The sequence below is a fragment of the Lissotriton helveticus genome, chromosome 9 (genome assembly GCF_964261635.1).
Source record: "Lissotriton helveticus chromosome 9, aLisHel1.1, whole genome shotgun sequence".
Taxonomy (NCBI): domain Eukaryota; kingdom Metazoa; phylum Chordata; class Amphibia; order Caudata; family Salamandridae; genus Lissotriton; species Lissotriton helveticus.
Window position 1 is genome coordinate 395,391,614 of NC_136070.1, and position 14,602 is coordinate 395,406,215.

The following is a 14,602-nucleotide window of genomic DNA, read 5'->3' on the forward strand; positions in this document are numbered from 1 at the left end:
ACAGCAACAATATACAAGACACCAAGCCTTATTTAGATCTTGGCAGACCGGTTATTCCATTGCAACTGTGACGGATATCCTGTCTGCCGAAAAATAAATCCCTTAGGATATAATGGTATTTATGTTTTGGCAGACGTGATATCAGTCGTCATTGTGACGGAGTAACCCGCCCACCAAGATCTAAATCTTTTAGAAACTCTTCAGAAATTAATATCAGATGTGAAACAGAACCGTGTTTTGATTAAATACTGCGAATATATTCAAGAAATGTTCATTATTGTTCTTGCAAAAATGAATACTGTATACTAAATACTCTTTCTTCTAATTACACGTTATTCACTCTTGACTAGCACATGTAACTCAAAAATGGGAATGGCCAGAAGAGAAACGCCATATTATTTATTACATATGGCTTGTCTCTGTGATTTCAGCATGAATGGTGTGCCTGTGGAAGTGTAGGGTGAGGGGAGTTCATGTTTGTTGCCAGATTTCAACTAACTTGCATATTCACTGGTATATTTCATAGCGCAAGGTTTTTTTTCCTATCCTTTTCGGAAACCTAATAAAACGCTATCATTGCCATTTTGTGTTTGTAGATAGCTTAGGTGTTGGTTAACTTTTATTACTAATTCTATAAAATATACCCAAGAGTTCACTTGACTGTACCCAGGGGAGTAATAATTTCACCACATGCAGTTGAGTGTGTAGTGTATTAATCCACCTCCAATTGAGTGGTTATGTTGCCAAACGTGATACCCTGAATGATGCATGTATACAGGAAACAGTCATTTTTGTTTTGTTTTTAACTGCTGCAAGATTTTTTTTAATGTCTTCGCCTTGACTCAAAATGCATGCCAGACCAATTGGCCTTGCTATGCTTGTTTTTTGTTAGTTTGAAGGTTGCCAACCTTCATTTGGTTTGAGTGATTTTCTACAGAGTACATCAGAAGTTTGCTTAATGAGAGGAGCATACTTTACCTCAGCTAGTAATCTATTTAGGATGTGCACACTTATAATTTTTTTAGTTATTTCTGCCTATTTGTTCATAGAAAAAAATCATTATTTAAATTGAAGGTACTGGCATAAATGTTTAATGCCACTGAGTTCAATGTGTTAGTTTCTATGTCACGGGCATTAATGGGCGCAATTCCTGACGAGATGAGATTGGACTTGTCTGATCTACAGGAACCATCGGGTCCAGATGAGCTTGAGGGTGTGAATGGGCAGGCAATGGAAGTACCCCCAGGGCACTGATTGCAGGTTGGCTGATGGTAGATGCTAAATAGGGACACCGTGGGATATCCAGGATGCTCACAAACAACTCAACCTGACGGACACACAAGATGTTCCACACAAAGGCAAGGGGGGTGAGGGGAATAGGGGTGGGGGAGTTGCATGGTTCACTGTTGGCATGGGAAGCTGTAAGAGAAGCTAAAAGGGATCTTTTTCTGCTTTATTTTGATTATGGGACAGTAGGGGGGATGAATATATCTCCGACAATACCCTGTACTGAAATTCCCTGTCTGTTAATCTTAAATGCCAATAAAGTTATATTAAAACAAAAAGATGAGATTGAACTTTAAATTGGATCACTTGTTCCTGTTGCTGACTTCATGTACACTTTTTTGTTTTTAATGGAAGTGACTATGAACAGTATTTACTCCCGACCAGCTGAAGAACATGCATCTGTAGGCACGATAATCATTAAGTATGTGGTATTGATTGTAGCAGTCGCGCAACTCTGAAATGGTTCGATTTGTGTACTGTGGTGAGAGATGGAACTACTATGTGCAACTGTTCATTTATCCTTGACATGTATAATATATGTGTACTGCACACTGTAAAATGGTCAATAAAACATCAGAAAAAAGTATGGGGCATAGAGGTAGAAAGTTACGTACATTTATGAACCTCCGGTAATGAGCACACACTGGAGACTGCCTTTTTCATTACAATCTGCTCATATGTTCAACATATTACATTTTGTGTATATCCTGTTTCTCATGCACATATACAGGTTCATATAGATAACAGTGATCCGCTTAAAGGCTTTGAAAATTAGAACTACCAGTAGTTTTAGATCTCTTTAACAGCTACTGAAGACAGTAATTGATGTCTGCTTGGTCATGTTTTTCCACTTTTATGTGGAGTGATGTTTTGCTTATTACTGTTTTTTAAATCTTGATTTGCAAATATTTTTTTTTCTTTTAAAGGTGATAAAAATAAAATTCAGAAACTTGTTCAGATGGCCTGGACGTTTGTAAATGACAGGTAAATGTTTTTCAGATATGCTTGAACATTTTATTTCAATTTGCATCAATTATGTGGTCGCTCCTTCTTGATTTGAGTTATTTGTAGTGCAGGTCTAACTCCCTCCTACCTCCCGCCAAGTGCTAAGCTTTGTTTGGCTATTTTGGATAGTTTGCACTCAGGCCTCCATAACTATTGTCCTACATAAGTTATCCACTCCAAATGTGCGTCTTTCTTTTTCCAGCATCCTGGGGATTTTAAAGGTACCCCAGAGTTTGTGGATTCCCCTGGAGGAGACCGAGCAATTAACCAACGTGTAGCTAAATTGTGGATTTTTTTGGGGGGGAAAAACGAGAAAAATGTGGTGCTGAAGAAGTGTCTGTGTTTTTTGCTGCAAATGGCATCAACAAAAGGTTTGCAGTGCTAAAATGATCATCTTCCCGGTACAGGCAGACTTGATTCAGAAAACCTAGTTTTTTTTTACCACAGTTTTTGGTATTTTACTGGAAGAGCCCATTTTTCCTATTTTTTGTGTGCTTTGAACCTCTTTTCAGCTTGCGATGGAAATGGATGTAAAGCCCATGGTAGATCCTATAGAGCTATACATTTCTGAAAACTGGACACAATTCTGAATTCAGCAGGCTCATTTGTGTAGATCGTTAAGAGTTTCCAAAGAAACTAAGTGTTGAAATTAAAAAAATATAGAAAATTATTAGCAAAAATGTTTATTTGTGACCATGTTTTCATTTAGAATTTCTCATCTCAATGGCTGATTTACAAAAGCAATATACGGTTACATCTGCTAGACCCTTTTGGTTTCAGAATATATAGGGTTTGTGAGTTTTACAAGAACTCGAGGTTCCCAGAGCCAATAACGGAGCTGCACCTTGTAATGTTTTTTCATTATGTACCTGAGCAACTTATATACGAGCAATTTATATGATAAAATACAAAGAGTGAAAAATAGGTATCCAGGAAACCTAGGTTTTTCCGAAATTGGTAGAAGATATGGAGTTTAAAAGTAGTGATTATTTGCACATCTCTGAATTTGTGGGTACCCATACCAGCATGTGAATTAGAGGGCATTTCTCAAAATGTCTTCTTTCTTACACACTGGTTTACATTTGGAAGGCACAAATGCAGAGAAGTACAATTTGTAAAAACACTTGTTCTACTATTCTGTGTTCCCATAAATCTCCCAATAAAAATGGTACCACACTTGTGTGTGTAGACCAAGTGCCCACGATAAGGAAGGGTCCAAAATGAAACTTGGACACATCACATTTTTCCACTAAAAACCGACCTTTTTTTTTGTTTGTTTTTTTGCAATATGGCTAGCTGTGGATGTTTGACCTTAGTTCAGCAGACAATCTGCAGCTTTTTGAAAACTAGTAATGTCATAGAAATGCAAGCAAAATGCGGGATTATAGTCAAATTGTAAGGTTTGCAGGGCATTATGGGTAAGAACACTTTATGGGATCCTCGAGAGATTTACACCACCCTGTACTCTCCTGGTTGTCTGGTTTTCAGAAATGCCTGGTATTGGCAGGTTTTCCTGAGTGGCCCCATACCCAGGCCCAATTATTGGCCACTACCCCTTATGTTGTTGTTGGCACACTGTCTTGGAACACACCCTTCTTCATCCCTAGGCCCACCCACAGGTGAGATATCATTTTTATCATGAGCTGTGTGGGAACTGTGAGTGGCAGGAAGGTTGAGGCTCCCGGAAGTTTCCATTACTTTGAGGGATTCACACAATCCACCCTAGCGTTCCCCTGGTGTCTTTTTTTACGAACATATCTATCTACAGTTAGTAGATTTGCACTAGAAACAATGTACACCCTGGCAGAAAAAGACAGAGCAGACAAATATAACTGCATAACCATCTACTCCTGAAGTACACACACATGCTGGTTATTTGGCACGAGGGTGTGTAAAAAGTTAAAAATGTACATTTTATAAACAAAAGATTTCACAAAAGTGAAATTCACTGTTATTAATATACTCTAAAGTTCCGAATACTGAACCAATGACCCACATCTCGTGACCTTTAAAGCCATGACAAGACACCAACTGCTTTACAGTCCATTTACACACCTTTCATGCATCACACACATGTGAGAAAGTGCCATCTTTCTTGGATGGTATGCCCCCACTTTTTGCTGAATTGCTGATGTGCTTTGACTGAGTGTGCCCTGGGCTCCTGACAACCAGGTGCCCAGGGCCTGTGTACCTTCCCTAAAACTGTATTGAAGCTAAAAACTAATTGGCATCTCTGGCCACATTTCAGCCCCTGGTAAATGGTACCCTAGGTACCCAGGGCATTGTGACCAGAGAAAACCCCTGAGGGCTGCAGCACTTAGGGTGCAGGGCCACTAAGGGTGGCACAATGTCACCCACACACTGCCTTTGCAGACTGAGTGTCCTGGTGCAGAACTAAACAAAGAGTCGACATGGCACACATCCCTGTGTGCCATGCCCACAAACCCACTGCCCTGGCATACATCAGTCACCCCTCTAGCTGGGTGCCCTATGCCAGTGGTGTGGGCACAGGTGCATGAGCCCTGTGCCCCTACAGTACCCAGGGCCATTCCTGGGCACTGTAAGTGCAGTGATGCCATTAAGAGTATATGGTGCTGGGAGGTTGTCATTACGAACTCCACAGCACCATAATGGCTACACTGAAGACTGATACGTTTGATATCAAACTTCTCAGCACATTAAACCCCCACTGATGCCAGTGTGGAATGTAATGTAAAATGCACTACAAAGGGCATCTTAGAGATGCTCCCTGAAACCTTACCTACAATCCACGTCTTGCCTGAGAGGCTGCCTAGGCGCCACACAGCTGGACCCCTGGGTAGAGAGCCCCCCGCTCTCCTGGGTCTGCAACAATGCACATCCTGGGCGAGGTGCTAGTCCCCTCCCTCCCCCAGGATGGGCAGGGGGAAGCTTCAAAGGAATACCACCTTTGTGAGCTTCTCCAGACCAATGGCTGCACTCTGGCGGGAAGAATGGCGGGAAACCCTACGTGAGGAAAGGAGGTGTGCCAGCCTATGCCAACTCCACCCCTCAGGTGGGATAGGCGAGGTGAAGACAACTCCGGCCATCTTGAGGATGGGGAGCCCTGCCCAATCAGATAGGCTACTGCCCCCTCCCATAAGAGGAGCAGGATAGGGGGTGTTCTCACCCCAGGACAGGGACCTATTGGTCCCTGCCCTTCCCCTACCTGCAACGCCCCTAAACTTAGTATTTAGGGGCACCCTGAACATTCCTTCCTCAGATCGATTCGAAACTAGAAAGAAGACCAAGAAGAAGACCTGCAGTGCAGCTGCTAACAAGATGACAACACCAACTGACTTAGCCCTACAGGCCTGTTGATCCTTGAACCTGCTCCTGCTAAATCCCGGCGTCTCCTGTGGACAGCAGCCTCAAGAACCCTGGAGGATCGGCCTGCCTTGACCATCTTAGAGACTGTGACTCCCACGAGCAGTGGCTCTGCTCAAACAGCAAAACCCCTGGTGCCAGCCAGGAACCCCCAAATACAGCCCACTCTGCACCAGCCTAGCCCGGCCTGTGCCCGAGTGGACAAAGACCTTGAGGACGTCACCCAGGCGATTCTGACCTGGAATCCAGTGCCCAAGGACCCTCCTCGACGACCTCGTCTGCAGCCTCAGAACCAGGGACGCCTCCAACCGCGACCAGCAGAGGGTAAAATTTCCCGACATCAAGACACCCAGGCGCCCCACGGCCCCATGTGCCCAACTCCGGGGTGCCTACCTATCCTCCAAGATCCCAACTTACTTGGGCCTCCCTCCACACTTTCGCGAAGCATTACTGCTTGGATACCGTTTCGTCCGCTTTGCGCGCACGGTCCTCCAGGACTTTCTGGTATAGGAGAGTGGACACACTCCTCCTGGAGTGGGGACTGCTGTGGGACTCTATTGACAAGGTGAGGAATCCACTGACAGATGTATCTATCAGAAGAACAAGTTACTAACCTTCGGTAACGCTTTTTCTGGTACATACAATATCTGCCTGTGGATTCATCACTGACCCACCTGCCTCCCCGTTGTCTACTATACTTGTGTTGTTGTATTATATATATATATTTATATTGTCAAAGGAAATGTTTATTATGTTTTAATTTCCTGCAGTGGTTTCACACTATGTGGTGTTATTTTGACATTTGTGTACTGTGTATACTGTGTATATTTCTGCTGTCATCGGTCCGTCCGTGTGCCTCGAAGGCACGGAAAAAAGGGCGGAACTGATGTCATCACGCCGGCGTGGGCCTAATATGGTGTCGGTGACGTCAGCGGAGTCGCGCGCGATGCCGTGCCTCTGTGACGTCCTTCCACGTCGGCGCGAAGCTTCAAAAAGAATTTCCGAATGTTGCTGACGCAGGGGGATATTCACAAGGTGAGGAATCCACTGGCAGATGTATCTATCAGAATACCTCTGCATCTGGCTGTCCCTGTGCTGCTGAGACTGTACCAACTATACCTACCTGACTTTGGGAGACCCCTGAGTCTATGCCCAGAACCTTAACTCTGCCAGTCGAGTACTTACCTAAAAGCCGATAACTCACTTTTCTTCCATAGGCTAACATTGACTAGTTTCACTTGGAAATTCTTCTAAGTGTGGAGTATTGGAACTTTAAAATATTCACCTAAAATCAGACGAACAACGAATTCCGATTTACTCACCTGTTATCAGGAGAGACCTCAGTGCTGCACCTTTTTAGTCCAGCACAAACCCTGAAAAGTAATTTTAACCGTACTTACCAGTAACCTGAATTTTCTTCCATAGGAAACCATTGACTGTTTTTCTGTGAACTACAAATACCCTTTAAAAAGCGTATCAACTACCAAAACGTAATTACTTACCTGGTTTAGAAAAAGGTCCCAGTTCTGAACCTAGGAGTTCAGTACTGGATTACAAAAGTAACGTGAACATACTTTACCTGCAACTTGAATTTCCTTCCCTAGGATAACATTGGTAATTTCAACTGAAAAAGTTTCAAAAGTGTCAACTTTTAAAATACTATAATATTCCTTAAAAATCACTACTGTAACCAAAACGCTTTTACATAACTGTTAACAGCTCATGTCCCGGGACTGAATCTAGGACCAAGTCCTGTGGTTAGAAAAGTAATCTACGAGGTAACTGATTGCATTTAACCAGAAATTCCCATTGAGCTCAATGTTCATTGTGTTTGAAATTGTGTTGCCTATTGCAACAAACTGTAACTATTGCATTCAAAAAGTCTACTGCCTATTTGAAAAGTATTTAACTAAAGTAACTCATCCTGAGAAAGTATATTTTGATACCTTGTTGGTTCTAAAATAAAACAACTATATCTTTTGATACAAAACAATTGGCATAGAGTTCAGTTCTTGAGTGTGTGAGACCATTTTCTGAGTGTGTGCAAAAAATGCTTTACACTGTCTCTGATACTGCCTTACTGCGCGACCACGCTACCACTTTAGAGAGTAAGGTTATATCTAACTTTATCCTCTGCCAAACCTCTGGGGACCCTATACACACACTTTGCCTTACTTTGGTCCAGTATATATAGAGCCGCTTTCCTACAACACACAAAACCATTCACACCACCAGCAGCCCGCCCAACACATTGCAACTCTCACATCAACAAACCGCGCCTTTCAAGGACCCATCACTTGCATACACCCTTAGGACTGATACTGCAATCACACTGCCTGGCAGCTGACGGATTATTCAGACTGGTGCAACACAATGACTCCCTTTGAGGCTCTGTTTGTCTCCCCTTAGCTAAAGTATGCTCCTTGAAGTACTGCAGTCAGTATGATAGCATGATAGCATGGATTTGGGTGAATATGAGCACTCTTGATCCAGGTCTTGTGCGTCTCCTGACCATGACCTTCCATTCTTCAGGGGTTTGCTTGAAAATTATGCCCTGGGTCATATGGGAGTTCTAGGGCACTACTAGTATACAACAATATCTACAGCTAATACTGCTTACGATCTGTTTTCATTATTAATCCAAGGTGGCAACAATAAAACACTGAAAATATGCTCTTTTCCCCCAGAAAAAGTTAATTTACTCGGCTCATTTAAGTGACAGATCAGTTTATTGGGTTTAAGAGATTGGATTTGTAGCAGTCTTGTTTTTTTGTGATGTTAAACTGTTGCTTATCTTATTTCTAGCCTCTGTACCACTCTGTCTTTGCAATGGGAACCGGAAATAATTGCAGTAGCAGTGATGTACCTTGCTGGTCGCTTGTGCAAGTTTGAGATTCAGGAGTGGACATCAAAACCAATGTACAGACGGTGGTGGGAGCAGTTTGTTCAAGATGTGCCTGTTGATGTGCTTGAAGGTAATGTCTGTATATAATGTCAGTGTGTCATTTTCTTTTGTACTATCACGTTAAGAAATTAATATCCTACAGCTGCATTCAAAAATAGGTTTTCAAGATGTGTTAGATAGCAACAACTGATAACTAAATGGAAGTGAAAGAAAACAAGGAGGTCTCATGCACCCTATACATTGAACTAAAATAGGTGGGTCTTAAGTGCCTTCCTAAAAATAAAATGGTTTTCCCAGAGATGAAGTTGTGTGGGCAGATTATTCCAAAGATTGGGGACCAGGAGTGAGAAATAATTGCAGCCTGCCCTGGCCTTAAACCTGGGGCCTTCAAGCAAAACTTTATCACAGGATCTGAGGAGTCTCACTGGAGTGTAGGGCAGAATCTTAGCAGCTAGAAAAGAAGGCCCTTGCCCCTGAAGGACACGGTGGCTTAGGCAGCATAATTTTAAAACGATTCTCTTTTTCACCAGAAGCTAGTGTAGAGACTGCAGAAGTGGGGCTATGGCCGAGCGCGGAGGGAGGTTGCAGACAAGGCGCACGGCAGTGTTGTGGACCAGCTGAAGTTAGGATAATAGATACTTATTGATGTAAGCCAGAAGTGAGTTGCCGTAATCGAGGTGACTGATTACCAAGGCTTGAACCAAGGTTTTCCTTGAGGAAAGTGGTAATAGAGGGAAAACTCTTCAGCAAATGTAGCATATGGAAACAGGTCCCTGTGGTGGCAATGTGTTCTTTCATAGAAAGAGATTGATCTAAGCAGACACCTAGATTGTTTTACAATCAATTTGAGTGAAGGGCTGAGGCCCAGCTCGGCTGGCCACCATTCTGGTGCCCAGAGAAGTTGGGCTTGTCCAAATGGCATAATTTCTGTTTTCGTAAGGTTGAGTTGCAGTCGGTTATCCAACAGCCAGGTGGCTATAGCTTTCATCCCAGAGCAGTACAAGGCTTTAGATTTGGACAGGTTAGAGCCAAAAGAGAAAAGAAGCTGTGTATCGTCAGCGTATGAAATTATCTCAAACCCAAAACCTCCATCTTAGCGAGGGGGGGGCCATGTAAATATTAAAAAGCGTAGGGCTTAAACAAGAGCCCTGGGGTACTCCATAGGTCAGTGGAATAGTTCTGGACCTATAGGGGCCGAGGATGATCTTTTGGGATCTCTGTGACAAGAAATCAGCTAACCATTTAAGCCATTCCTTGGATCCCTAAATCCTGAAGTCTGTCAAGAATTCGGGCGTGATGCTTCGTATCAAATGCCGCTGACCGGTCGAACAAAATCAATATTGTTGGCACATTAGTTTCTAGCGAGCATTTAATATGGTCTGTGACCGCAAGCAAGGCTGTCTCTGTACTGTGAATGGGTCTGAAACCAGACTGAGAGCAGTATAATAGTCTGTTCGTCTCAAGATAGGTTGTCAGTTGATGATTGATATGCTTTTCCAATAGCTTAGCCAACGAAGGGAGGAGGGAAATGGGGCGGTAGTTAGCTAATTCGGTGGGTACAGAATTGTTTTTTTTTTTTTTTTAAATGGGCCTGATCAAGGCTGCCTACCAGTCTAAGGGCATTTTCCCAGAAGTAATTTATATATTAATTTGGGAACAGATTTGCGGTGCTGGTTCAGAAGCAAGATTCAACAGGACTGTGGGAGGGCAGGCATCTAAAGGAGAGCCAGACTTCATAAAGCTTGGCAGGTTTGAGGTAATTTCTGGGGAGATTACCTTACAATTACACGGGGTAATGGGAGAGGCAGTGAGAGGAGAAGGAGCTACAGGCCTCTCGTGAATCTCAGGGATGATAGGCGGGAAGTTTAAGTAAACTCCTTGATTTTGTCCTCAAAATGATCAGGGCGTCACAGAGAGCTTGAGATGGGCTATGATCTGAAGCGCAGGCTGCTGGTTTATGTAGGAATTGAGAATTTTGAAGAGTTTTTGATGAGTTCCCAGCTATATCAATAGTTTTCGCAGTATGAGTTTTGCGGGCTGTCTTGATGTTGCGGTGGTAGCCAGTTATGGCCTGGTTATAGTTTTTTTTTATCAACAGGTAGATTAGTCATATGCCATCTCCTTTCCAATATTTTACAAGAGGCTTTCTCGGTCCTTAGGTTTGGCATATACCAGGGGGCATGAGTCTATGGGAAAAAAATTTGTCATGGCTGTAAGGGGCAATTTTGTCAAAAGCGGAGTTCAGTGACATGTTAAAGTTAGAGAGTGCTAGGTCTACATCAATGATGTTATAGGGCAGGAGAGGCACTTGTGCCTTGGCCCAAGCCAGTGGGGTAACTTTTTGCCTTTGTCTAGATAGTTTGTTATGGCATGTAGGGGGATGGCTATCGGTCTGCTGGGCGGAGAGATGGAAACAGATCAGAGAGTGATCAGACCAGAGTACGGATTTAGTCGGGTCGATGCTAACTAGAAGGGTTATTGAAATATTTAAGTCAAGGTTGCAAAGTGTGTGGACCCAAAACCTGTTGATTGTAGTCCCAAAGTTCCTAAGTCGGAGAATAGTTGGTTAGTGTCGGAGTTCATAAGGTCATCACCATAGAAGTCTCCTGGTAAAAGAAACTGCTGGGAGGAAAGAGCAGGAGGGGTTAGGAATGCCAAGAGACCATGGCAAAAACATTTTGGGGGGCCAGTTGGATGGTAGACCAAGGCACCTTTCCAAAAGAGGTTGGGGGAGAAGTCTAATTTGAAAACCCTGGATTCCACCCATGGAGTCCGTTATTGTTGCATTAATATGTTTAGCAAAGATAATGGCAATACCCCACCAATCTTATTGACCCTGTCCAGTCTAAGCATTTTAAAATTGGCTGAAAGAGCGGAGGAGATTGAAGTGGTAGAGGTGGGCGTTAGCCAGGTTTTAGTGAGGAATCTTATCTCGTAGGAGGAGAAAGAAAGATGGTCCCAGAGTTCCACCGTATGTTTTGGCAGGGATTTCATGTTGATAAGGAAGCAGTTTGCTGGGGATAGGAATGTAATTGGGGCAAAGTATAGGTGCACCCGAAGGCACTGCTGACAAATGAAGGTCTTTGCAGGGATTGGGGTTGGTGGGTGGAGTAACTTTTGGCTGAAAGACAGACTTTGAAGTCTACATTTAAGACGGGCAACAGGCCAGTTAAGAGAGGAAAGGTAGATGCACAGGTAGAGTGGTTGAGGGACTTCAACTGTTTAGAGGAATAACTGACAGTGTGTAAGTAGGGGTGCCCTGAAGTAAAATAAGCAGGAGTTCTGGCAATGGCCTAGCCCGGATGGGAGCAGACAGGCTTGCCTTTGGCGCACCTTCGGCCCACTGTTGGCGTGACCGCTGCGCGCCAGCATCGGCAAAATATAACCGGCCGTAGGTGACATGAGGGAAGGGCTGGGCATGCGAGGCACAAAAGGAAAGTGAAGATATACTGCCTTCACACAAATGGCAGCAGCCGCAGTGGACCAGGAAGTAAGTACAGTTGAAATATTTACTGAAGCAAATTAAAACCAGGATTAAAACAAATGGCAGCAATAGTCACCAGATAGTCACACTGTCCCTGAAGCCCAGGTCAAAGGCTGCGCGTCAGTGCCGGCCTTTGCAAAATATAGTCGAGAGCGGAAGGGCTGGGTGTGCGAGGCACCAAAGGAAAGTGAAGATATACTTCCTCCACACAAACGGCAGCAGCCGAAGTGGACCGGAAAGTAAGTACAGTTAAAATATTTACTTAAGCGAATTAAAACTAGGATTAAAGCACACTAAGAAACAACTAGAAGCCTGGTCACCCAAATTCATGACATGGTGGTGAAGAATTGAAACGCTAAAAATGAAGATCACCCCCCTAGTAAACTACCTAACAGGCATTGCACCAATCCTTCTAACAGACGAGTTCCATCAGAAAATTGATAAAATGTGCACCAAATTCCTGTGGCGGGATAAAAAGGCAAGGATAAGCATGAAGAAACTTAGAAGGCTGAAGACTCAAGGAGGGGTGAATTTAGCTGACTTTAAAGTCTTTCAGCTGGCTTTTATGGCCAACCAAGGTACACACTGGATCAGGCAAATACCGGGATACACACCAATGTGGCTGCAGGTAGAAAAGGCCATACGGAAAAATCTAAACCCACTAGCCCTACTCACTGCCAATGCACACCCACACGCTAGCAACACAATACTGAAAAACACCAAGATGGTGCTCCTAAATTTAGACAAAGAAATGGAGGTCAGCATTAAAGGGTCCAAATGAGAATCTCCATGGGCAAACAGCAGCATAAAGTACAAGGGGGAAAAGCTTAAATTTTTATACTTGGATAGAGAAGGGCATCTCACACCACTCCCAACTAAAACGGGCGCCTCACCGATGACGTTCGCAGAACTGAAAGCCTGCCACCGCCTGGAAGAAATAGACCTATATAGATTCCTAAAGGTTAAAACAGCCGTAACAAAATCCAAAATAGCAGGCACCCTCCCATAAATTTTCCAAACTGGTGCACCACGCTTCACTCTTGTATAAAACCCTTAGGCCACAAAAATCCAAAATCAACAGAACGAAAGAAAACTGGGACAGCCATACACTGTTCCATGTTTAAATAGCGATAACAAAAATATCGTTTACAAAAATATGGATGTAAAAATATAGATTACAAAAATATCGACTCAAAAATATCGATGTAAAAAATATCGACTTTAAAAAATATTACTTCAATTAAATAATTAAATATATTAATATTATTAACAAAATAAATTAAATTACATGTATATTTTAACTATAACAAATAAACTTAATTTAATTAATATAAACATAATAAATGTGTACATATACATATATTTTCTTAAATACATTTTATTATTATCTTTATTTAATTTATAAACTTTAATAATTATATAAAAATAAAATAAACACATATATAAAACATTTGGACTAAAATAAAATATTCTATACTTAATTAACACATTAAAGTATTAAAAAATATTAATACATACATTTCATAACAAAATAAAAACATTAGTAGTTAAAACATTTGTTTTGCAGTGTGAATCTTTCTGGATTCACTATGCTGTGCATATTACGCAATCTGGTGGTTGGGTCCGGATTCGTAGTCTTTCTTCTCTTTTTTTTTTTTTTTGTCGTAGCCCAGGTGGGCGTCAACGTCCCACCATTTGGTGTACCTTCGGTGACGTTGGCGTGTTTCCAGCGGAAGCTACCACCCTTGGGCGCCATCTTTAGATTCATTTTTCCGCCGTTGGGTCTGGATCGTCGCGTGAAGCTCCAGAAGTTTTGGAGGAGAAAAGGAGAAAATATAGCAAATCTTCAACAGAGAAGACCTGAGAAGATCGGGAGAAGAGGACCTTTAGAGAAGAGACGACGAAGAAAGGAGAGAATTTCGAAATCTTCGACGTCCTTGGAGGAATGCGCACACAGGGGGCCCCCTGAGCGCAGGGATGTACAAGACGCCCTTTAAATTCTGCAAGAACTGCCACCACAAGTTCGCACAGAAAGACCAGCACCCAGTCTGCAACCTCTGCCTGCCTATCGACCACGAGAGCAGAGACTGCAACGCCTGCTCCGTCTTCAAGCCGAACACACTCCGAGTTCAAGAAAGACAGAGGACGGCTCACCACACAATGCAGGGCAAGGGCCAAGCCCCGACGCTTTACGAACTTGGCCTCTCCACAGACAACGAGGACAACATCGCCGAAGGCCCAGATGACTTCACGGTCGCTGAGACCGATAAGAAAACGCCTGATAAGGTAGGAGAGTCTACGACCCCGAAAACTCCCACAGGGCCTCGAAAACCAGAGGCAGACTCTCGAAGGTCTGAGCCCAGAGCCTCGAAAGGAGCACCGGCGCCGAACAAATCGATGACCGAAGCTGCATCCTCCGAAAAAGAGCAAGCCGGGCCGAAGACGGCTGCAATGCCAGAAACCGGTCCCCGGAAGCTTGTTTCCTTTCCAGTAAAGAATTGGCTTGGTAGTTTGGTCTGCCCTGTTCCCATGATGTACTGGGCCAGGGTCGGACTAATTTGCATATAGCCAGGTTT

The 14,602-nt window shown here is 43.2% G+C and overlaps 1 protein-coding gene across 2 annotated transcripts in view; it reads left to right on the plus strand.

Moving 5' to 3' along the window:
- Positions 1-14,602, plus strand: part of CCNK (cyclin K) — a 414,782-nt gene that overhangs the window by 113,688 nt on the left and 286,492 nt on the right. For both annotated transcript variants that reach the window (XM_078660137.1, XM_078660138.1), the window contains exons 7-8: positions 2,214-2,271; positions 8,443-8,612. In XM_078660137.1, the coding sequence (XP_078516263.1) occupies positions 2,214-2,271; positions 8,443-8,612 (228 nt within the window). The remainder of the gene's footprint in view (positions 1-2,213; positions 2,272-8,442; positions 8,613-14,602) is intronic.